At 55.4% G+C, this 24,017-nt stretch overlaps 2 protein-coding genes across 2 annotated transcripts in view; one reads left to right on the top strand and one right to left on the bottom strand.

Moving 5' to 3' along the window:
- The window catches only part of LOC112952280 (zinc finger protein 239-like), a 108,944-nt gene that overhangs the window by 17,387 nt on the left and 67,540 nt on the right, over positions 1-24,017 (bottom strand). The window lies entirely within an intron of this gene.
- On the top strand, positions 91-15,190 carry SENP1 (SUMO specific peptidase 1). The gene is made up of 16 exons (XM_026045065.1): positions 91-150; positions 785-857; positions 940-1,099; positions 2,208-2,367; positions 2,655-2,758; positions 2,836-3,083; positions 3,196-3,250; positions 3,567-3,605; positions 4,246-4,330; positions 4,620-4,772; positions 5,133-5,264; positions 5,710-5,913; positions 6,859-6,938; positions 12,443-12,527; positions 12,724-12,819; positions 13,366-15,190. Exons 1-16 carry the CDS (start codon positions 91-93, stop codon positions 13,426-13,428), a joined length of 1,797 nt encoding a protein of 598 aa, XP_025900850.1. The 3' UTR covers positions 13,429-15,190.

Below are 24,017 nucleotides of genomic sequence, written 5' to 3' on the forward strand. Positions count from 1 at the left end.
TCCCTTCCCTTCCCTTCCCTTCCCTTCCCTTCCCTTCCCTTCCCTCTCACGGCGGCTCTCTCCGCAGACGAACGCGCCCAGCCCGTGACCATGGAGGCCGGAGACGCGGCAGCGCTGGCGAAGCGCGGCACCTTGCCGCCCCGCGCCAAGGTGAGCGACCCGGAGCCGGAACCAGAGCCGGGCGGACCCGGGTCTCCCTCCGAACGACATCTGCTTCCCCCAAGCCCTGCCCGAATCTTCCCGTTTTTCCTTCCTAAGGGCGTCCAAATCCCCCTGCTTTTCCCTCCTAACGGTGTCCACTTCCCCCAAACGCTTACCGAATCACCCTGGTTTTCCCTCCTGACAGCGTCCGAATCACCCTGGTTTTCCCTCCTAGCAGTGTCTGCTTCCCCAAACCCTGCCCAAATCCCTCACATCCTCCTGGTTCCCCCACCTAACAGTATCTGCTTTCCCCAAACCCTACCCAAATCCCCCAAATCCTCCCGTTTTTCCCTCCTAACAGTGCCCATTTCCCCCAATCTCTCCCCAAATCCTCCAGGTTCTCCCTCCTACCAGTGCCCATTTCCCCCAAACCCTCCCCAGATTCCCCACATCCTCCTGGTTTTCCCTCCCAGCAGTGTCCGCGGTGTCCTAGCAGTGTGTAACTGGTGCTCCCTCGTTAGCCCCTGCTTGGTGATTGTGCAGCCAGGGAGGGAGCGGAGCTGCTGCGGCTCCCTGCGCCGCTTTGCGGCTCGGCTGGCTCTGCAGAGCGGGAATTCATTTCTTGTTCCATCTCTCTGCCCAGTTCTTACCCAACAAGATCGGCAGCTTCTCTTGTCCTGCTGGGAACGCGTCGCGCGCCCTCAGTTACAGCCCCGGTAAGACAGACACTTCCTCTTGTTTTTCCTTCCAGCATCGTGGGGAGGAAGCTCTTTGACTGTTTTTATTTCTCCCCAGCAGAAATTCCCTGTCCTGAGCCCTTCCCGACCGCCGGAGAGCCCCGGGCGTTCGGCTCCGGCGCCAACGGGCAGTGGAGGGGGCTGGTTCCCCCGCTGGGTTCGGCGCCGCTCAAGCCTCGAGCGAGCCGAGGCTCCTACCTGGAGTCCCGCAAAATCCCCAGGTGCGTCCGGCTTCCCCCAGGACCCTCTCTTGGCAACCCTAGGGGTGTTTGGAGATTCATTTTCTTTTCTTTTTAACTCTCTGCAAATTAATTTGGTGCTGAAAATGGTTGCGTAGGTCAGGGTTGCTCCCAGGAGTTGAAATGGTGAGGGGCAACTTGCCTGGCCTGGACACTGATAGTGAAACAGGCTGGGTTTGAGTCCCTCTGAAAACACCCTCCCTTTTTAAGCTGCCTGTTGCAGCTGCCTTGACGAGGGCAGTAGGAGAAGGCAGAACTCTGTGCTTTTGTATGGGAAAGAATGGTTTGTTCTCCACATGGCCGATGCAAAGCTCTTTTCTGAGCCCTTGGTGGGAGGGCTGAATTTTCTGCAGATCAACTGAGCTCAGAAACAGCCTGGAGGGTCCGACCCGTCGCTGCTGGGAGCGTCTTTGGGAAGCTCCGCACAGCGGTGGCCACGATGGTCAAGGAGGGCGACGAGCAGCCCCGCTCGTGGGTTTGTGCCGAGGCTGCGACTGTTGGGACAGCAGTCAGGAGAGAAATAGCCCCCTGTGCTGGAGCTGGGCCCGGAGCGCACGGTGACAAATACAGCGCTCGTTGCTCACAGCGTGAGGAATTCCTTTCCGCGGGAGAAATTCCAAAGCCAGCAGCGTGTTTTTAACAGGCTAGTGGGTAAACCTGCCCTGAGCAGGGAGCAAGGTAAGGGAGAGTGTCCCTTTATTTTTCCCAAGGAATGTGCTCTGCGTCTCCAGGTGAAGTTCAGCCATTTTGTATACTGTGGATCCGGAGACAGGGAAGAGCGGTTGGATCTGGCGGGAAGGGCTCCGCCACTTTCCCGACCGTGCTTCCCCGGCCTCGCAGTGCCACCTGGTGGCACCTCTTTGGCCGCACAAGCATCACCCGCTCGCTGGTGTCACGAACACTGGCAGATCAAGCTGACAGAGAGCTAGATTTAAGCCTTGCAATAGCGTAAAAAGCTAGTACAATAAGCTAGTGTCTCACCAAAGCTGGATGGCCTGGACCTTGGCTATGTTTGAGGGACAAGAGGGGCGGAATTCCGCAATCCAACAAGCCTGAAATGAAGGAAATCCTTTTGCTTCTGTCTTCACAGTGGGGCATCCAACAGTTTTGTAGGGAAGTCCAACCACCACTGCCATGCGTCGGCGTTCCCGATCAAACCTGCGCAGAGCCCCTCCTGGAGCGGCCCGTGCCGTCGTGGTCTGCTTAGCCCCAAGAAAACGCCGAGGCGACCCGTCAGTACGGCTGAAGAGGTAAAAATAAGGCTGGGGGCTGATTCGGATGCTTTGCTTTCCAAGTCTTCTTTCCTGAGCGTCGTGAAGAGCTCGAGGCGGGTAAAAGTGCCTTAAATGGCTTTGCTTGCTCCTTATATGAGGCAGAAAGTGGCTCCTGCTCTGTATGGACACCTCAGGCTGCACTTAGTTTGATCTTAGCTGATTGTTGAACTCCATGCGATTCCTGGATGTTCCTGCACCTTAGTATTTATCGTGTCTTTGTGTAAAATCGTGTTGGCCAGAGGTGTCTGGTTGTTTCCCTGCAGACTGTTCGGGAGGAAGAGCGAGAGATCTACAGGCAGTTACTTCAGATGGTGACAGGAAAACAGTTCTCCACGGCCAAACCTTCCTCACTGCTCCCCTTCCGCCTGTGCGTATCTAAAATACACCCTTCCAGCTGCCAGGGCTGCAGGGCTATGTTGGAAACTCCCTCTCCCGTGTTCCTAGGTCCAGATGTTCCGATTCCAGTAAAACCTTCATGAAAGAAACTCCCGCCCCGAACTCGAGCCTGTTTGAAGCTCACAATATTGCACCAGCCAGTTCAGCAGCCAGCACTCTCCGAGCACAGGAGCAGCTATCTCCTAAACCATCACTCTACTCAGCGTCTAATTATCCCTCAAGCATCTTCGAGTCTAATAACGCCCCAACCCAACATCACCCGGAAAATCTACCAGCATCTAGCACACAGTCTGAAGGTACCAAAACAAACACTTGTTTTTTCCATGCTGCGCTGAAAGTTTTACAGCAGTTTGGGAAGCTGGTGATAATCCTGAGGGTAACGTTGTTTTTTAATCTTGCCCTCTCTAGGGTCAGACTCTGTCATTTTGCTCAAGGTAAAGGACCCCAGAACTCCAGCTCCAAGGTAAGAGACTGTAAAGCTGGGATGTGTAGGAGTTTTTGGATGGGATTAAAAGGTGACCAATGATTCTTTGTGTGCCTCACGAGGAGAGAGCAGTTTGCCGTAGCAGTGTACGGAAGCTCATGCATTATTGGTCTGAATTTGATGCATCACACCTTTCTTGAGAGCTAGCGAATTACTGACAGATCTGCCTGAAGCTTTTACCATCTGTCCAGGACTTGGGGTGTCTAGCTCCTGCTTATAAATTAGTTTTCAGGCAATTACCTACTCTAAGTGTGAAGAAAAGCATTCAAACGTGTCTTTTTCTGTCCCTTTTTAGCCTCCCATTCTTCCAGGCAGAACTGTGGATCAAAGAACTGTAAGTGCATGTTGGCGCTATTTGATTTTTCTTGTCTTTTATCATTTGCTTACCATTTAAATAGACTTTTCTCAACCTTGGAATTACATTCACAAAAGTATCCTTCCTTTTTAGGGATTTTTCCCTTAGGTAAAATAAAAGTGAGTGACATAGTCTCTAGAAGCCTTGGAGTCTTAGGCTTAAATTCTTGTGTAGGCCAGTGTCTTCTCTACCCCTAGTTCTGCAGTTAATTCTGTTTCCTGCTCCTTCAGCATCTGCCAGAACTGAAATTGCTCCTCCCTGTGGGGCTGCAGTGAGAGATACGGAGAACGGCAGGGAAAGGAAGGGTTTGTTGGACCTGTGCTGTAAGGAGCATCTCCATGATCTGTGCCGGTTAACGTGTGAGCTGAGCAGCAGTTGTAGCAATGAGAATTTCTTAGCACCTTTTGATTCCTGGTTGGAGGTTTCTTATTCCCTACAGCCACTGGAAAGCAGATGGCACTGATGCGGAATATCACATTTGGGTGTCGGGTGGAGTATTCCCAAGCTCCTTTCTTACCATTTTAGTGGATCTTTTTTTTTTTTTTTTTTTTTCTCCTGGCTGAGTGTGCTCACATGTAGAAAAAGGTTTTGATTTGCTCTAATAAACTTTGTTTTTCAGGACCAGCGTCTATGATTCAAGAGCTCGGGAGAGGTGGCGTCAAATCGAAGAGCAGAAAGCGCTGGCCTTGCAGCTGCAAAGCCAGGTAAGAGGGAGCAGTTCCCAGAAATGGGGTGGGCAAGTGAGAATCACAGAGCAAAACCCGATTTGGAGCTAGAGCAATGACAAAAATATGCTCCTTCATGCCCCAGGGTCTTTGTTTTTCCTTTCTCTGTGGCAGGGCTCTCTGTGGTGCTATTGCCAAAGTAAATGCTGCCCCTCTTCCGTGCCCTTTTCCACATCTTCTGGACCAAGTGGTTCCATGCAGCTGCCTCGTAAGCCCCCACACAGGCAGCTCTCTTGGACATGTTGTAACCTGAAGGTCTCTCTCTCAGCGACTGCAGGAACAGGAGCACTCAGTGCAAGATCTGGTGGATTTAAATCTTCGCGTTCCCCTTGAGAAGGAGATTCCTGTCACAGTGGTCCCAGAAGAGAAAGAAGATGCTAAGTCAGCTGATGGTGAAGAGGAATTCCCTGAAATCACTGAGGTAAGTCCACTTGGATCTAGTGGACAAAAACAGATACTTGGGTGCATGATATGAGTCTAACTGTGCAGCTAGAGAGTGCTGTAGCTCAAGTGACAGCATGAGTTGCGTGGCCTTTTTGAGCCTGCTATTTAGCAGGTGGGACCAGAGGACCAGACAAGTAATTCCTGGCTCTTGGAATCTGAGCCTGAGGTCTATCAGAGAAGTTTAGGCAAAATAAAGCTGGAGCGCATGTCGTGTGCACTGCTAATGCCTCGAAATCTCTGTATCCTTCAAGGAGAAAAGAGTAAGTCCGTGGTTGATTCTAGCTTTTGTTATGGGACTGTCAGGAGCTCTCACTTCATTGGTGTTTGTTCATTGTAGGAAATGGAGAAAGAAATAAAGAATGTATTCCGAGGTGGGAACCAGGATGAGGTCCTCAGCGAGGCTTTTCGGTTAACAATCACTCGGAAAGACATTCAGACCCTCAATAACCTGAACTGGCTCAACGATGAGGTGAGGAGTCCCCCTTGTGCCCTTGAGGCATCCTTGTGTTAAAGTGAACGGCGTGTTAAGGTGAGCAGACGCTTGTCTCCTCCTTGGGTAGGGATGTCAGAGTGATTTGAGGATGGCAAGTGCACTCCTCTTGGTGCTGTGGAGCATTTTGTCTCCTTTTGCCAGAATATGGCACTTGAAATAAAAAGAAATGAGGAGTGGGACTGCCCCTGTACCTGATGAGGGCAGAAGTTTCAAATCCTCAATGTGCACAACTGTATTTCGAAGTCATTTTGGACCTGTGGAGCTTTCAGGGCTGCTATCTACTGTAAAGCTCCCCACCATTGGTCTTCAGAGTGACAGATGGAGCGAGAAGTAGCTTCTTGCCTGCCTTTCTGCATGTGCAGAGTGCTCCTTGCGGAGGTGTTGCCAACCTAATGTGCCGTGGATGCTTTTTCTTCCCCAGATAATAAATTTCTACATGAACTTGCTGATGGAGCGGAGCAAAGAGAAGGGATTGCCAACAGTTCATGCATTCAATACCTTCTTCTTCACCAAATTAAAAACGGCCGGGTACCAAGCAGTGAAACGGTGGACTAAAAAAGTGGATATCTTCTCTGTGGACCTTCTCTTGGTGCCTATTCATCTGGGAGTGCATTGGTGCCTAGCAGTGAGTGTCTTAAAGTTATTCATAGTAGAAAGAAGCTGGAGGGGATGATAAACTCTGTGCCTGAACCTAAAATCTTGTCGTGCTTGAGTGAAACAGCTGTCGGATATTTGTGCAGGGGGAGGAAATTCAAGTCTGTAGCTAGAGTCATATTCTAGAATGAGCAAAAAGAGCTGTACTTTTTTTTGTGTGTGTGTCTTTATAGCCTTTAAAAGACTTCTTAAAAAAGAAAAAAAAAAGAAGAAAAACCAGAAGTTCACCTAAAGCTTGTGTATTCTCTAGAGAAAGATCTCATTTCCCCGCTCCCACAAACTCCGCTTTAGAGGTGGTGCCACAGGATTGTTTTGGAAAGATTTAAAAGATGGATAAATTAAAGCCAGCCCTCTCCACCTCGTGGCCCGGTTTTGTTATGTCTCTCCTCTGCTGGCACCTGTGCAGCAACAAATTGCACGTGGCCTCTCCGTTCGCAGCAGCCTTGTTAGCTCCCATCTCCTCATGAGGATGTTAAGCTGCTCTGAAAGACGCTGGTGGGCAGTGATGTGAAAACGTGGCAGGGGGCTGCGAAGAAGAGCCCGGAGGGGACACGAATTTCTTGAAGCACTTGTCTGTGTTAAGGCAGGTGGAGCAAGCCCTTTCTGTAATTCTATCTGTCAGCCTGAGCCTTTAACAACAGGGCTAACAGGGCTCTTGTGTTTTGCTGGGGTGTTCTGAGGAGAACCTGATTTAGAGATTGAAGTAGTGCAGCAGCGAGGGGGGCGGTTGGGAGGAGGTCCCTCGGGTGCTGAGGGGCTGAGAAGGCCTTGAAAACCCTTCGTCTCCCGAAGGGAATCGCTGTAAGTGGCATAAACTTCACTTTGGACAGGAGCAAGGCTCTGAAAGGCGTGCGTCCTGGCAATGAGCCGAGCTCCCCTTGCCTGTTGCGTTATTAACACACCTCTCTTTATGTAGGTTGTAGACTTCAGGAAAAAAAGCATCACCTATTATGACTCCATGGGTGGAATAAACAGTGAAGCCTGCAGGATACTGTTGTGAGTAGCCCTTAAATTTGAGTTATGTTCAGAAACAGACAGCTTCGTGGTTTGCCCTGATTGTGAAGTACAAACCTTTGGTGGTACCAGTCCCTTTCTGGGTCCCGACAGGAGGGAGAGATCATAGGAACCTCTCAGTTCTTGTGCTTTATGTTTCATCCTGTGTTGCTGACACATTCCACAATAATAAAGGCATTAGGTCTGCAAAAGAGCCATGTATGGAAGCTCTGTCTTCATATTTCCAGAAGATCCCTCCATGAGGCTCGTGGTACCTCCGTAGGCTTAGCCAGGTTGCAGAGCTGTCTGCTAAAGACACCAGGCTTTACCCATCTGTTGTGGCAGCCTCGTCTCGAGCATCTTCAGGAGGAGGAGAGCAGCTTTTCAGAGCCTCGAGAGCAGGGGTTGGTCACTAGTCCTGCTGCCACTTCAAGAAGCGGCATCTCCTGCCCATCTCTTGCTTCAGGGGAAAGCTTTCCCTGCCCGTGGCAAAGAACAGCTCAGTAACTTGGTGCTTTGGAGAAGCAGATTCTGGAGAGAGTGATGGTGAAGGTAGAGTTCAGAAGAGGCCCTTGCCTCGGGATAGAGGTTTGCACAGGTCTCTTCTATATTGAGTTCCACCAGAGTGCAACACGCCATGCTCTGCAGCCAGATGTGAGCTGGGGGAGCTTGTTCTTGCAAGCAGCAGCTATGGGTTTGTTTTGAGCTTGCTGAGCAGCAGCACGGGAGGCAGCGGGCTCAGCTGCCCACTCTGCGGCGCACGCGTGGAGCAGCATTGGCCAGTGAAACCCAAAAGTGACCAGCTTGAAATACTGCCCAGTGTCCCATATCCTGCATAGGGTATGCTTAAAAATGAGCTGTTTTCCCCGGTGGGGAGAAAAATCCTCCCCTTTTTGGAAGGTGTTAGTGGTGTAGGGCTGCTGGGCTTGGTGCAGATCAGATTCCAGAGTGGCTTGTGAAGAGCAGCCGGGAGCTCCTCACTCGCCTGGTGACCCTGGGTCACTGTCCGTTCTGCTTCTCGTCCCCGCTTTGTTCTGACGCTGCTTTTGGAATCTGATCTGCAGCTGCAAAGATCTTCTGGCCTGAGGTTGAGTGCGTGGAGGTGTCACTCAGTCAAGGAATGTTAATAATGATAAAGACAGACAGGAGACAAATGGCATTTCATCAATTCCAGTCTGTCTAGCGCCTTCCTTTTCCAGTTCAGGTGCTTTGCAGGCTGCGCATGCCAGGGTCATTTAACTGTTTGTATTTAAAAAAAAAGAAAAAAAAAAGTTTCTTTTCACCAGGGATCTGTTGCATTGGTGTGAAGTGGGAAAACTGAAGGGGAAAACAAGTTTTTGGGCAGAATCTGCCTTAGCTTTGCTGTGATGTTCTGCTCAAAGGGCTTTTTGAGAGCAGCGCGAGCAGAGCTGACGTGCCTTTGGGCAGGGGAGTTTAGGTGAGAGCAGTTCTTGCAGTTCCTGCAGCTGGAATTTCCTTGGTTGCAATGGAGACAGTGCAGGCAGCTGAAATGAGACACCTGGGAGGTGAGAGGGGGCCCCAGGAATCCTCTCCATAGTTGGCTCACGGGGCTCGGATGAGGCAGCAAGTCTCCAAGTCGGTAGCAGACAGCCCCGGAGGATACGAGGTGTATCCATCCGTGCAGGATGAGCTGTGGAGAGCCAGGATTTGGGGTCAGTCTTGCCCTGTACGTAATTGTTTTCCCTCTGTTTCCTTTTAGGAGGCTTTTATTGATTGAGTGCAGTGGGAGGATCACACCGGGAAGAAGGGACGGAGGTCCTATTCATGGTTAGTGACCCTTTCATGCTTTCAATCTTTAGAGCTTCCTAAAGGTGGTGAGTTTCTGATGATTAGCCCTCAATTACAGAGGAGGGAAACTGTGGCACGCGGAAGACAACACATTAAGCACTGGCCAGACTAGGAGCAAGCAGGGTCCATGGGTGTTTATGGCTTGACCTGCCTGTTGCAGTTTGATGTTATAGCTGGGACTCGCATGCGAGCCCTCTCGGAGCGGATTTGGGGAAACCCGACTCTGTTTTGCTGGGTTTGCTCCTTGGGAAAGGCAGTCCTCGGGATCTCAGCTCAGGGTTGGTTGTTTTGGATCAGGTTTAAACCAATCTGTTACAGTTAGTTAAAAATGTGATTTTAGGAGCCCAGAGCTTGGGGAGATCTCGGGGAATAGAGTGCAGTGAGTTTGCCAGGCCTCCGAAATCATCTTGTCTGCTGCTAGTAGCAAAACTTGTAGTGCTGTCCTTAATGTCGCCCTTAATTTCAAGGTTTTTAGGCATTCAGTAGCCTGTTACAGAGTCAATTTCAACGGCTCCTCTAGGGACATGGTCAGTCTTCCTGTGCGTATAAACCCTGCAAGAGGCAAAAAGTCCATTTTCAGATGTAGGAAAAATGAGATTAGAGGCTTGCAGTATTTGGCAGGAATCTTGGGTATGTTGGCTTTGGATTTGACCTGCAATTAGATTAAATTCTGCGTCACGTTTCTCGCTGAGGTCCTGACAGAGCCCATCAGGGGCAATTAAATTCTGCCACCCTAAATGGTCTCTCAGTTTGAAGTGAACTCATTTTATCTTTCAGTCCCCTCCAGAAACCACTTGGTACCTAAGCAGGATTGGGACTGTAGATACCTGGCATTAATCAGTGTTTATGCATGGGCTAGATCTGCAGAGGTTATTTATAGGAAGCCACACAGGTGACGGTGACAATTAATGCAGCTATGCAGAGCGACTTAGTTCTTTGCTGCCTTAGCAAACAGCCCCAAATGTCCTGGCTCGTGTCCGTGGGTCAGCATTTGCAGAGGGAATTGGCCATGTAGGAGGCTCCCGATGGCTTTATCCACCACCAACCCCTTCTCTCTGTGTTCGGAATCTCGTGCCGGGCTCCAGCTGCCCTGGTGCTGTTTGTGTGGACCCAATCCACGTGGAAACGTCGCTTTGGAGGCTGATGCCGGGCTCTCCCGTGAAGCTTCCCTTTATTTATCTGTGCAACTTGGCCACCGTCTAGCTTGACAGGCAGAACAAAGTGGGCTCTGTGACGCTGCTCTTTTCTTAATTGGACACTCGCAGGGCTTCTGTGACGGGCAGGAGTTGCCAGGGTCTCCCTTTCTTTGCGGTTGAAAGGAGGCCATTAACTAATTAATGTTTCTGCAGGGGTTGCATTGCGGTGCACATAGTTTGCTCCCTTCCACCGGTCACCCAGCCAGAACTGGACACTCAGCCCGCCCTTATCTTGAAGTCCTTGTAAGGGGCTTCTTTTCCATCCATTAGCTCTTTTTTTGGAGAGGAGATAGGGAGGCTTCTCGCTGGTGCTGAGAGGGTCGTGCGGTTTGGTTTTGTTGTTCCCGTGTCGAGCTTGTCTTGTCCGAGCAGCAGCAGAGTCGGAGCAGCTGCTGCCCGAGAGCAACGACGGTGACCGTGGAGCCCTCGCGGGAAGCTGGGCTCAGAACAGGCGTCGTCCGACAAAGACTGACGGAAAACACTGATCTGGGACCGGTCAGGGGGTTGCCGGAAGGGAAGCTCTCCCTTTGCTCTCCCATATTCAGCAAATCCTACTTCTGATGAGTTTTTAGAGGGACGACCTGCTGGTTCTTGCCCAGGTCTGTGCAGCTTTTCGTCCAACGTGTTTCAAGCACTTCAAGCTTTCCTCCAGTAACGTACATATTACGTACGTACGATACGTAGCGTACCATAATCCAGAGGTCTTAATTAGAGTTAGGATGCAAAGATTCCCCAGCTTGGCACCCAGGCAGCCACTCGGGACCCTCCCTCGCTTGGGTTTGCGTGTGGGTCCCATCACCCTTGTGCTCCGTCTCGTTTCAGGGGTTATTAACAGTGCGATGCCACTTAGCCAAGTCTCAGGGGATCAGGTTTCTGCAGGATGGCAGATGTCCCCGTGCTGGCAGCCAAACCCACCTTCCTCCCCGCTTCTCTCTGTGCCAAATGCTCTTTTGACCCATCCCTTCGAGCCAGCAGCGTTTAATGCCCTGCTTTTCCTCTCTGAGCGTTCTCGTCACAGCCGCAACAGTGAGAAGAATCCTCGAGCTGTTTTGAGAGGCTGCCAGCCTTGAAGATGACTTTGGTAGATCTGTCCAGCTCTTTTGTACCTAGGATTAACAGAGGGCATCTGAAAGGCTGAACACCACTTAGTGACGCTGGTAGGTGACAGAGAGAGGCTCCTTTGAGGCCACTGAGAACGTTCTGACACCACCACCACGTCTCTTGAGGCTCCCCCAGCTCCTGCCTTTGTGGCTGTCCCCATCTCGGGCTCCTTGTAGGCACCAAATGGCTCAAGGGCTTCACCCGCAGAGGAGAGAGCGTGGCCTTGGCGTGCTCCGTGCGTGGAGCGTGGCGTGATGGAATTCCTGATTTTTTTTTTCCTGGAGATACTGATCTTAGCTTAGAGGAAAAGCAAAATCCTGCCTGCCTGCCCAACGGGGTGATTCAGGCTGAGCTGGCAGAAGGTGTGATGATACCTGTGAGCCCTTCTGCAAGGGAGGAAGGGTGGCCAGGGCGCTCTCACCCCCTTGCTCTTCACTTGTGGGCTGTGGAATGGGGCCATTAGCCTGTTTTTTCCATCTCCACCTTCTCTTTATTGCATTGTTTCGTTCGTTTGTGATCTCCCAACAGCTCCAGACTTGCGTTGGCCATTGAAGAGGGAGGATTTTCTCTCTTTCCTGCTCTTGGTTTGATTCTTTCCTGAGCTTTGACTCAGCTGCTCTACGAGTCAGGGATGGTTGTGGTGGCGCTTTTCCCATTCCCTCCTTCCACAATTCTTGGATTATATTTGAGAAAATCAGGGTCCCAGGGTCCAAGTTCCCCATCTTGGCCCTGTTTGAAAACACCGTCAAACTGCTCTGCTAAGGAAGACTGAAGCGAGTAGTGAAAGGGAGCTCTGGGGGAAAACCTGCCCACGTGTTCAATCTGCCACCACACTGAGGAGTTTCGTGATGTCCCCGTGTGCTTTACACAAGGGACAATGTCACAGAGCTGCTGGGATGCTCTTCAGTTTATCACATAGTTGCTACTGGCTCCATCTGTGGTAAGTTAGATCCTCGGAAGACAAGAGCCATTAATCCAGAGGAAGCAGTCACGGACCAAGTTCCCCGCTCTGGTCTCTCCGCTCTGCTCACAGAAGCCTCTTGAGGCAGCCCGGGGGCTGCAGAGCTTTTCTCTGCTGTGAGTCACTCTCAAATAAATCAGATTTGTTCTCACTGGTTTATTTGTGGTTTTGACTCTTTGCTTGGCAGGTATTTTTTTTGGGATGAGTTTTTGAGTTCTGCTTGAGCCTCCTTTTGATTGCCTAGGGCTCCTCAAAGGATGGATCTGTAGAGCCCTTTGGAAATGGCCAGGACTGAGAAGAAAATATTGGACTTCCATTTTGCATTAAATCTGCAAACACGTCTGAGGACGTTTTAGGTTAAACTGACGTTGCACATACTGGACCGCGGCTGGTTTTCCTTGTCCCTCTAAGCAAGCTTTTCTGTTCTCTCCTTCCTACAGGCAATACTTAAAACAGGAAAGTCTTGACAAGAAAAGGAAAGAATTCGACACCAATGGCTGGTCCTTGCTGAGTAAGAGGAGTCAGGTGGGTTTGTGCAGGAGGGTCTGGAGGGAAGACTCAGTTTTGGGCCTTGCTTTTGTTCTGGACCTGGATAAACCCAAACCCATCCTGGGCAGTTGTACTGCTGGTGAAATGTTGTTACAGGTTCTGGGGAGGGGTCCCTGCTTCTTGATGGCCCCTGCTCCTCTAAAAATGTGGCTCTTTTGGGGTTTCCTTACAGGAGATCCCGCAGCAGATGAACGGCAGCGACTGTGGCATGTTTGCCTGCAAATACGCGGACTGCATTACCAAAGACAAGCCCATCAACTTCACACAGGTAGATCCGGCACCCGTTTTGAGCACAGGCCACAAGCTGGGGTCTGCTGGCAGTGTTTTTCCCCACCGGCTGTGTAAAAATACCAAAAAAACCTGCATGTCCTCTATTGTACCCAAAAAACCTGCATGTCCTCTGTTGTACCCAAAAAACCTGCATGTCTTCTCTTGTACCCAAAAGCACAGGACCAGTGCAGTTTCCAGTAGCTCACAAAGCTATAGTTTCCTATATAGATGGAACCAAGTAAAGCTGGGAGTGAAAACAGAGCAGGAGAGCTCAAATCCAAGGTGATTTCAGTGCTGCGTAACATGCCCAGCCTCCATGGAATAATCCTATATGGATTTTTATTTCCGGTTGTTAGGGAATGGCATCAAGCTGTGTCACTACCTAGATCTCATGTTTTCCGCTGTCCTTTTTCAAACAATCTGAAAGCAAAATCCCCCAGGAAAGCAGCATTTGTAAACAATTATACCTAGGAACGCGACTGTTAGATGCGTGGTCCGATGTGCTAAATGTTTCCTGTCTCCTCTCTCTTTCCTCCACCCACAGCAACACATGCCCTACTTCCGAAAGCGAATGGCCTGGGAAATCCTCCACCGCAAGCTGTTATGATGCCGATGAGAGCGGATTCCTTGAGAGATTGTAACAGAAGTGCCCAGATTTCCCCTGCTCCGTGGCCAGAGCTGCGACGGGCCTGGACCTGCCCGGGGGTTCAGTCAAAGAAACCGCAGATGAACTCTGTATGATTATTTTTTGATAAAGCATCAGTCACGGACCAATGCGCACCGGAAATGTTCAGAAGCACACTTGCCTTTTTTGGTTGGGTTGTTTTTTTATTATTTCCAAACCTATTTTTACAAGCCATTTGAGGTGCTGAGACTCGAGGGGGGCTGCTTTGGACTTTCGAGGAACTTGTTCTGCTTTTCCTCAGCTCTTGCCGGCGCCTCCGAGCTGGCGGCGTGACCCTATGCAGGGGGAGGGCTGGATTCCAGGGGCAGGGAAGGCACTTGGGCGGTTCTGAGCGCCGGGAGGGCTCTGCTCCGCGTTACCTCGCGTGAGGGAAGGCTGAAGGTCTCCCGAGGCAAGGAGGCTTTGCCCTTGGGGATCGCCCTGTTCATAAAACCAGCATGTCACAAGTGGCTGCTCCTGGATTTCCAGCACTTGGGTGGTAGGAAGTGACACGAAGGAGGCATGTCGTTGACGGAAACAGCCTGGAGAAGCAACTCTCAGGAGCAGCGTTGGCTTTTTGGTGTGTCCTCTGCAGCTGCCCCCTTTTGTATCTCCCACTCTGTCCTCAAGCCAGCGTTTTTCACCCAGCCCAGGCTCTGTCTGCTGGCACCACCCAGAGCTTGTCACCTACTTGTTGCTTGTGCCCTCGGGGGCACCCGGGGCAGATGGGGTGTCCTGCAGGTGCATAAAGCAGGACCCAGGTGACCGGTGCCACTCACTCGTGGCCGTTGGGTGACGTTTCCCCAGAATCCCTCTCCCACCCCCGAGATTCATCTCCAGTTCTTTAGCATCAGGTGTTTACGCAGTTCAGGTACAAACTTGACTTATGGTAGCATAGAGTCAATGCACCCGTGGATGCTTTGCACTGCCTGCTTGCTTTTCCCTGCCGAGTGACAACGAGCCAGGTTTTCCGAGTGCTTTTTCTGCCCTCGCTTTACGTCCCAGCCAGACCAGGGATTCCTGCCCCCGGTGGAGCACAATGGATATAAATCGCTCCGGGTCATCCCTCTTCTCCGTGACACTTTGCACATGTTTCCCCGTGGGGAGGGGGAAGGCTGATGCAAGGTCAGAGGTTGCCTTGGAGCCAGGCATCACGTTGGAATCCCGAAGTGCTTCCAAAGGTATCCTTAAGTACATCCCTCCAAGCACCTTCAGTGTCTGTCTCCTGGGAGCCTTGAGGATTAGGGACGCGGGGCTGAGCCACTCAAAAGTAAAATGCTCGGAAGCACTTAAACTGCCCCAAGGTGGGATTTTTTTGGAGGCCGCGGCGGCCTCGATGCTTTGGAACGTTTTAGTGCGAGCGCCTCCTCCCAGGCTCTCCGGAGTGTATCCCACCCGCCTTTGCTGTTGCTTTTCCCTGCTTTTAATTTATTCTCCAGCAAGGTTTGGGAGGAAGCAGCGAGCGCTGGGACGAGTCCCCCAAGCCGCCGAAGCCGGTTGTTGTCTCCCGTGTACATAACCTTTTTAAGTATAAGCAAAGAATAAAATAATGTCCACTTTTGTATTTTTGGCTCCAGAGAGGGAGTAATATTTTATACATTTTTCTGTACCTGTAAGCAGTAGTTTTGTACGAGATTTCTGCCTTGTCCCCTTGCTTCCCACCGGGCTGTGTTCCTCGTAGGCTGGTTTGTATCCCTTCCTTTCCTATCCCCTTGTTTTATACCGAGCCGATTTACTACCTTTTTCTATCTTTTACTGCAAGTAAAGATCTGAGGGAAAAAAAAAAAAACAAGGGTAAACTGTATCTCTTATTTTTTGTAAGGATTCACTGTTAAATAAAACGAGCTGTACGACCCGCTCCCTGCTCGCCCGGGGCCTGTCTTTGCTGGCAATCCGCGCGTGCGGAGGGAAGAGCTGTTCCCTCATTCCCGCTGTGCTGGAGCTAAATGGCTCCCGGGCTGGGGCTGTCGGAACAGAGGCAGTTCAGGTGGGAAACGCGAGCACGAGAAGAATGTGGTGGAGGGAAAAGCCTCTTTTCTCCCCCTGCAAGCCCGCGTTGAAGGGCCTCGAGGCTCGTGCGCTGTCGCCCTCGCCGTGCTGTTAAGATCCTAATTTTGGATCTCAGCGATGCCCCTTGGGCCCTGCTCCCGCCCGGCCCTGGGCAGCCGCGGAGCTTCCCGAGCCGCTCCGGAGCCGGGGTCTGAAAGGGGCCCTTGCGCGGCCGCGAGCGGATCAACAGCCGCCTGTTTGCCTTGGCCGCGGCCGGGCCGAGCGGGGCCTCAAAGGCGGCTTGTGCCTCGTGGCCACCCGCCGCCGGGGCGCCCGCCAGAAATGCATTCACGTTTATTCCTGCCCTCCTCCCCGGCTTATTAATAGAATAAATCACGGAGCTCGCCCGGCCCAGTCTGGGGATTTTCAGGTCATATTGACTTTTTTCCTGCTTCCTGTGTCCTTCTTCCTAGACAGGAGCGAGGGGGTTGCTTGACGCTCCCAAGGAGCGCGGTTCTTCGCCGCGCTGCCGCTCCTCGCACACATGGCTCTGTAAATACCCGTCCCGCTGTCGCGCAGTCCCGGCGCTCAATGCCCCTTTCAGCCTGTGCCTTGCGCCTGGAGAGCGGGAATTTTCTCCCCGCCTTCACCCGCATGGAGGCTTGGGCGTCTTCAGGAGCCTCTTGCCAGGTCCCCGTGGCCCCACGCTGGGCTCTGGGGTGGCTTCTTGCTCCGAGTTTTCCCCCTTTCCAGGTTGTCCGGGAGCTCCCGCTGCCCCCAAGTCACTGGTGGTTGTTGTCGGAGGGCGGCCGACGGCCGTGGGCAATGGGGTGACGTGGTTGTGGTTTGGTGCCACCTCGGAGAGCTTTGTGGGGTGGGCAGTGGTGGGAGAGCAAAGCTCATGGATCCCTCCTCCCGATGGACTCCGAACACGGGTTTTCCTGGTGTCTTTTGTATCCGAAGCACCTTTAGCCAAGGAGCTGGCCCTCAACGTGGTGCCGGGGTGGCTTGGAGGCTTTGTTGACGCCACTCAAAACCCTTCCCAGGTTCCTGCTCAAGCGCCTCCACGTTGGCTTTTTCCCACACGTGCAGGATGTTCCCAATTCCCCCCCCGGGATTTTTCCCCATTTTCCTCAGTTTAGAGCCCCGCGCTGCCGTAGCTCGGCCGCGTCCGCCTGCAGAGTCTCCCGTTGGCCGCGTTGGCTCCGCTGCTTCCCAGGGCACCTTCCAGCTCCGCCACCTGCCTCCTGCCGCCTCCGGCAGCCCTGGCTCTACCTGCGCCAGGTCAATATTTAAGCAGAGGGTTCGCTGGTTGCCAAGAGCTCCGCGGCTCCACAAAACGCTGCCTTCACGGAGGACTTGGCCGCCCCCAGCCCTGGACACAAGTTGGGCCGAGCTTCTGGTTTCCTTCTCAATTTGTTTTGCAAATAGGTCGTCTCCGGCGCTCCACACGGACAGCGGCTGGGATGGGGTGGCTCTTGAGGCCACGTTGTCTCCACGTTGCTTCCTTGTGGGATCATCATCCTTTAGGGTTTCGTCAGGCGAGTGCCTCTGGATGGACAAGGGGCCTCTCCAAGGCAGGACGTTCCCCTCTCCTGGTCAACCATGGCCAAGAGTGGGAGCTCATGGGAGGTCTCATCCTTGGGGTTTCTCCCTTGGACCCTCTTCCTTCGGAAGCTCCAGCCCCACTTGAGGCTCCAGCTCCAAGCTTGGGATCTCCTGGCCCTCAGGTGGCCCCTTGAACTGAGTGGCTGAGTGGAGCCACGGGCAGTCCAGAGGTGCCACCATCCCTCCTCGGGACAGCGGGTGGTGCGATCTCCCATCCAAGGGTCATCCAACAGCTCCATCTGCGTCCCTATCCAAGACTAAGGAGTCTAGATCTTTGGCAGCTCCAAGGGCCTCCAGGGAGGCTCCTGGGATCTTGAGGTCTCCTCAACCTGTGGATGCCCAAAGCTCTGCAAGGACGAGCCCGGCCAAGCTCGTCCCGAGGCCGCTCTGCCTCCGCCGGGGCGCCCGGGCGAAGCCTCCCAACCCCTCGGCTCATTGACCTCCCTCCCAGGGCCCTTCCCATCCCTCCGTGCAAAGTCCAGGGGGATTTTCTGCAGTTAGGGGAGAAATAAACCCCTCGGCGTGGGACAAAACTGCCCTTTGTTGGCTGCGTGTTGCGATTGGCATCCGCGTTCTTGGGTAAACGTGCTTGGGAATGTCGGCTTTTCCCGGCTTTTTTTTTTTTTTTTTTCCTTTTTTCCAGGCGCTCCATCTGAGCAATGAGGCGGGATCCAGCAGCAGGACACAGCGGCCCTTGTGTGAAACCTTCCCCTCTTCCACCCCCGGGCTTTGCCCTCTGCTGCTGGAGAAACACGGAGCTTTTCCAGGTCCTGGAACGGGCCACGGGAGCCCCGAGTTTGGGAAGAGGGAAGGGAGCAGGGACGAGACCTGCAAAAAGGGACTTTGGGCCCAGAAATCGCTTACTTTTTTTTTTTTTTCCCCACCCGGGTGAAAAAGCTGCATGAAAACGCCAGGGAGCTGCTGCGGCTCCCGAATCCCCAGTGTCATTTGAGGGATGCAAAAAAAAAAAAAAGGAAAAACTGGAACAGCCCAAAACGCATCTGCAAAAGGGCCTTGGCTGCAGCGTCCCGAGGGGCTGCGACCCGGTGGCACAGGGTGACCCGCAGCAGCAACACCCCGCACGCTGCTAATTGCACCGCCTCCTAACGAAGGCTCCTCGTTAGCACCCGCCCCGGGCTGCGCTCCCGGCCTCCGGCGCAGCCCGGTCTCCGTTCGAGCCGCGGGACCCTCACGCCGGCCCCATGCAGCAACCGCACAGAAACGCTTTTTATTTATCATTTTTTTTCCCTAGTTTTTTTTTTTTCTCCTCGTTTTCTTTTCCCCCTCCCGCCTGCCGCTTTCTCGGCATCCTCGGGCCGGGGACACAGAGAGCCGCTTTGTGCGGCCGCCCCGGCCCGGCCGCTGGCTCGTGGCCACCGTAAATAGGAGCCCGCGGGGAAGCGGCGGCAGCGGGGGGGGGTCCGGCGCTCCCCGCTTGGAGGAAAAGGGGGGGCAAAAATTAAGGAAAACCCTTTTCTTTCGGATGGTCTCTCGGAGCGGGAATAACGAGCGCTCTGTGCCGGGGCCCCGTTGCGTGGAGCGCGGGAAAGGGAGCCCGGGAAAACGGAGCGCGGGAAAAGCAGTCCCCAAATCGCCGCGTTGGGCCCCGAAACTGTCCCCGGTGGTTTGTTTAGCCACAGGGTGCCCGGGTGGGTGTTTATAGCTGGGTGGCATCCTGCTCCCCCCCACCCGGCTCCGGGAACCTGCCGGCTTCGCCATTATTTGGGGTTTTGCCCTAAATTGCTAGGTTTGGGGGCGAGAATTGAGAGCATCCCCCACAAACCGCTGGTTTGGGTCACAGCCCCCAGGTCTGCAGCTCCCCCAGACGCCCCTCTCGCGCCCCGTCCTCCGCGCGGCAGGGCCTCCTTCCAGCCTCGTTAATTGGGGCTAAAGACGCGCTCATTAGCGGGGCGCCCGGCCCCGGCCCCCGCCGGCCTCACGGCACCGGCGCCGGCAGCGTCGCCCTCCCGGCGCTTTTTTAACTCTCCTCCTTTTTATCTTTTTCCCCCCTTTCGGCAGCGTTTCGGAGCCTATCCTGCGCGGCGGGACCGGGTCACGTCAGGGAACCCCAGCCCCAGCTTCATCCCTACGAGCCGCCGGAGAATCCCTAGGCTCCATTGTGCAGGGACAACCGGTTGCTCCCCATGCAGCCCAGATTCTCTGATGTCTAATATGTGCTTGAGCTCCCCCAGCTCCCCGCCACGGCCTCTCTTTGGAGGAAATTTCCCCTTCTCCACACAGTGTGTTGCTGCTCCAGGAGCCAGGGAACAGGTTGCACCCCCCATTTGCCCCCCGCATTTTCAGGAGCTGCTCCAGGATCCGGTGGGGACAAAACCTGCTTCTCCCTCCCTAAAAACCGCAGCCGCCGGGAGCCCCCTGGGGCGCTGGCAGGCGGGAGGCTCCGCGCAGGCCCCCGAATTTCCGCGCGCGGGCCCAGGCGTCCGGCTCAATGGAGCCCTTTGTGTGGCAATACCTTCCCAAAGAGTCGCCTTTTCATCGGCACCTCGGTGAGGAGGAGGAGGAGGCCGCGGCCGCCGTGCAATCACCACCGAGCGATTTGACATCATCCCGCAAAAATGCCGGCGGCGACGGCTTCCCCGGGGCCCCCTGCCCACCTTGCGGCCACGGGGACAGCAGGGACCAGGCGGGGACGAGCGGGAGGGGAACAAGAAACGGGGGGAAAAACGGGAAAAAAAAATCCCTTTTGCTCCCCACAGCTCGTGGCGCAAAGGAAATTCGGGAGCTGCTTTGGGGAAGGGGCTTGGCCGGAGCGGGAAGCGACTGGGGCCATCGCTCCGGATTCGGGTCCTCCCCAACCCAGCGGCTCCTCTGAGGCTGATTCCCGGTGTTATCCCGAGTCCCGAGAACGTGCAGGAATGGCTGCGGACAAGGCGCCTCTCTGCTCCCCTCGCCCAGGCCGGGGATATCTGCGGGAAGGTCTGAGGTCGACGAGGGCTGCCAGCAGCGAGGGATAAAATTGGCCTGGATTAAAAATAAATAAATAAAATAGAACTCTGAAAAAAATCCCTTATTAAAGGAGAATTTGCTGGGGGGGGTGGGGGTCACCCCTGCTTTCCCTGTAAAACCTCCGACAACCGAGCGTGTGTTCACAGGGACTATTTTGGCGACAACCTCCCAGCCCCCGGGGACCACATGTATTTCGGGAGGCGAAAGCCGCATCCCAGCGGCTTCCTGGTGCCCTAGAAGCACCAAACAGGGCTGAAATGAGCCCAAAACGCACCTCAGTGGAGCCTGGGAGGCCAAACTGGTTGGGGGGTGGGGGCAACGACAAACGTGCTCCCACTTCCCGACCACTTCCCAGCTGCTTCCCGGCCGCTTGACGGGTTTCGGGCTGTTTTTCCAGCAGCCCCTGGTTGGCTCCTCCAGACACTGAGCGTGGCTCGGAGTGGGATCCCTGGCTGGTGGCACCGGGACGGGATCGACGGCATCGCCTTGGGGACAGCCCTGGTGGCTGGTGGCAGCTCCGAGAGGACAGTGCCAGGGTGGGGATGTCCCGGTGGGGACAGCGGCACCCAGGTGGGGACAGTGGGCTGGTGGCACTAGGATGTGGCAAGCAGCACCCTGCTGGGGGACGTGGACCTGGGGACATTCGCTCCAGCTGGTGGCACCAAGCTGGGACGGCATCATCGAGGAACCGGCTCCCGGCTGGTGACATCGAGCTGGGGACACCTGGAGCTGGGGACCCCCCCTCACACGGGGACACGGAGCTGGGGACAGTCACCCCCGCCGGCAGCCCGGGGGGGCCCTGGTGGCATCGGCGGCCCCGTTGCTATCAGTGGCACCGTGGGGCCGGGGCGGGCAGAGTTAAGGCTGCTCCAGCTCATTCCTTCCACTGCCGGCAAATTCCTGAGCCGACTTGGCCGCCCCGGCGCTTCCCTCCCCGCTGCAGAGCCTGATGGCCTTAGCAGAGCCGCTGCCGCCGAGGACGGCGCCGCTCGTGACACCTGCTGCTGAGAACGGCGCCGCTCGGGACACCTGCTGCCGGCGCCGGACACTGCGGCCCTTGGGGTGGCCCCAAATAAGGGGGGAAAGGGGGAAAATAAGAGAGGAATGGAAGATATAATGGGGGGGAATGGAGAAAGAGGAGAAATGAAGTGGAGAAGAACAAATAAGAGAGAGAAAGGTAGAAAAGAAGAGGGAAGGGAGGGAGAGCAGTGGTGGGATGAGGGGGATGAGGGGGGATGTGGCCTCCATGGGGGACGTGGCCGTGGGGGGGACCGTGACCAGGAGGGGGCCGGGCAGGTGCTGAGTGCAGGAACGAGGCCACGAGCGGAGGGGACAAATGGGGACCCAGTGGGCTGGGCTCGTGTCCACCCGCCCGGTGCAACCCCTACAGCCTGGGGCAATCAGTGCCATCCAGTGCAGCCCAGTGCCATCCAGCGCAGCCCAGTGCCGTGCACTGCAACCCTGTACAACCTGGTGCAAGGCACTGCAGCCCTGTGCATCCCAGTGCTGTCCAGTACAGCCCAGTGCCATCCAGTGCTGTGCACTGCAACCCTGCACAACTTGGTGCAACCCAGTGCCATCCAGTGCAACTCAGCACAACTCAGTGCCACCCAGGGCAGCCCATTGGAGCCCAGTTCAACAGTGGCCTCCGCTGGGCTCCGGCAGCCTCCTCGAGGCCAACGCCAGCCCAGAGGCCAATGGGCTCCCCGCGCCGTGTCCTACAGAGCATTCCCAAAAAACAGGGTCCGTCTGACCCCGTCAGGGCCTTTGGGCTCTGCTGATCCCCAAAGTCTGTGGGAAAAGAAGTCTGGAAAGAGGAAAATTCTGGAAAGGGGAAAGGTCGGCTCTGCCGGCAGCCTGGGGCTCTGCCGGTTAACGGGAAGGGAGGGAGGCGCCTCCGTCCGCGGCGCCCGTTTTCCACTGGAAAGCGGCAGCCGGAGCCAGCTCCTGGCCGCTCTCCGGAGCCGCCTGCTCCCTGCTGGCACCGAGCGCCCGGAGCGGCGGCGCCCGGAGCGGCGGCGGCGCCCGGAGCGGCTGCGGAGCCGGGCTCCTCTCCGCCGCATCCGCACTGCCACGGGAGCGAGGCGCGGGGCTGGGAGAGCGCAGGCCCCTCCAGAGCCGACTTCCCATCGCATCCCGCCTGCTCCCAGCCTTCCCTCGTCCTGGCCTTGCTCACATTCATCATTCCTAGCTTTATTTTGCCCTGGTCTCAGTCTTTCCCAGGCCCATCCATCCCTGGTCCCATCTTTCTTGGTCCATCCTTCCCCAACTCCAACCCTCTTCAGCTGCATCCTTGTCCTGCCACATCCTTCCTTGCTCTCCTCCTTCCCCATCTCCGTCCTTTCCAGATTGGTCCTTCCCCAGTTCCATCCTTCCCTGCTCCCATCCTCATCCTTCCCCAGCCTCATCCTTCACTCCCATCCTTCGGCCCCATCCCTTTGGTCCCATTTCTCCCACCTCCATCCTCTCCCAGCCTCATCCTTGGCACTATCCATCCCCATTCCCGTCTTTCTTTGGCTCCATCCTCCCTGGGCACCTTCCCGACCTTGGGACTGGAGGTTGCTGGGGCGGGGAGGGCTCAGAAGCCCAAACCAGGAATGGGGATGGAGGAGCCGCCGCTGCCCACGCTGCTTCCCGGCCGGAGAAGGCGGGGGAGTGGGATTGGCGCAAGGAGAGCGGGATGTGCCGGGTGCCTCCGGGGACCCCCGAGGCCTCGCCCCCCCCCCCCGCCCCCATCCAGGAAGCCTCTCTGGGCCCGGGGCCTCCGGTGCCTCTGCGCTCCGACCACGGGCACCTTCAGAGCGTCACCTCCAAGAGGGGACTTGTGTCCCCCCGCCAGGGTTTCACATCCCCCAAACTCCAAAACCTCCCCAAATTCCCACCCCGTGTGTTTATTTTCCACAGGGAAACGCTCGCCAAGCCGGTGGGGAGCCTGGATCAGCGTCGCCCAGGGGGGACTTTGGTGCATGGCAGGGGGTGCAAGGGGTGCAACGTGTCCCCTGCCCCTGTCCCCAGCCCGGGCTCTGCCCCCGCAGCCCTCGGGCTCTTTTAAAGGCCGGGCAGGGCCCGTCCCTCACGGAGGGCACCCAGCACCCTCCCCATGGCGGGGGACAAGGCGGGGACACGAGGCCGGTGTGCGCACGTGGCACCCGAGCGGGGATGGGGACGGCCCCGGGCACTGCCAGGGACTGGGAAATGTCAGTGTCCCCCCTGCTGCGAAGTCCCCAGGGTGTCACCACCTTGGGTGACACCCCCCCCCCAGTGTCCCTAACCCTCCTCATTGCTCTATTTCCCCCCCCTCCAATAGGGATGGTCCCATGTCTGCAGTGCTGGAGTGGGGGGTCCTTGGGGAAAGTTTGGGGGCTTGGAGGGATCAAGTCCTTGTCCCCTCGACTCAATTTTCACCCCATTATTTGCTGCTGGGCCCAGGCTGATGAATAATGGGAGGAACTGGAGGGGATGGATCCCGTTTGGGGCTGGAACCCCCTTATCGAGCTGTGAACCAGACAGAAATGGGCAGATGGGGACACTTGGGGTGTCTGGCCCCATTGAACCCCTGGAGACTGGAGAGGTGTTCGCCCGCCCCAAACCGGACCCTCAGGATGTGTCTGCATGAGAGGGGGAGGGTCTCACACCTCCCAGCCCCCCCCATTGGGGACAGGACCCCCCATGAATTTGAGGAGAGGAACCTCAGGTTCTCAGGACCCCCCCCAAAAACACTGTCAGACCCCCCCCAAGATCCCCCTCCCAAGCAGGTGGTCTTAACTCTCCCCCCACATTTTGAGGGGGGATCTCAGCTCCCCAGGATCCTCCTAGCTTAGAGGGAGGGGGGGTCCCTCTCCCAGACCTCACCCCCCGCTGACGTTTGGACCTGGGTCTTGGCCATGGGTCTGGTGAGGGAGAACCGGGTCCCCAAGGGTCCGGGGGGGAATGAGGTGCAGGGAGGGGGAACTGGGTCCCCAGGGGTC

This window comes from Nothoprocta perdicaria, unplaced genomic scaffold, assembly GCF_003342845.1.
Source record: "Nothoprocta perdicaria isolate Ctin4 unplaced genomic scaffold, notPer1 scaffold_398, whole genome shotgun sequence".
Taxonomy (NCBI): Eukaryota; Metazoa; Chordata; class Aves; order Tinamiformes; family Tinamidae; genus Nothoprocta; species Nothoprocta perdicaria.

Coding starts and splice junctions, on each gene's coding strand:
- SENP1 (XM_026045065.1), top strand. CDS start 91: ATGGAGGCCGGAGACGCGGCAGCGCTGGCGAAGCGCGGCACCTTGCCG. Junction 3,084..3,195: donor ATCTAGCACACAGTCTGAAG/GTACCAAAACAA, acceptor TGCCCTCTCTAG/GGTCAGACTCTGTCATTTTG. Junction 3,606..4,245: donor GAACTGTGGATCAAAGAACT/GTAAGTGCATGT, acceptor TTTGTTTTTCAG/GACCAGCGTCTATGATTCAA.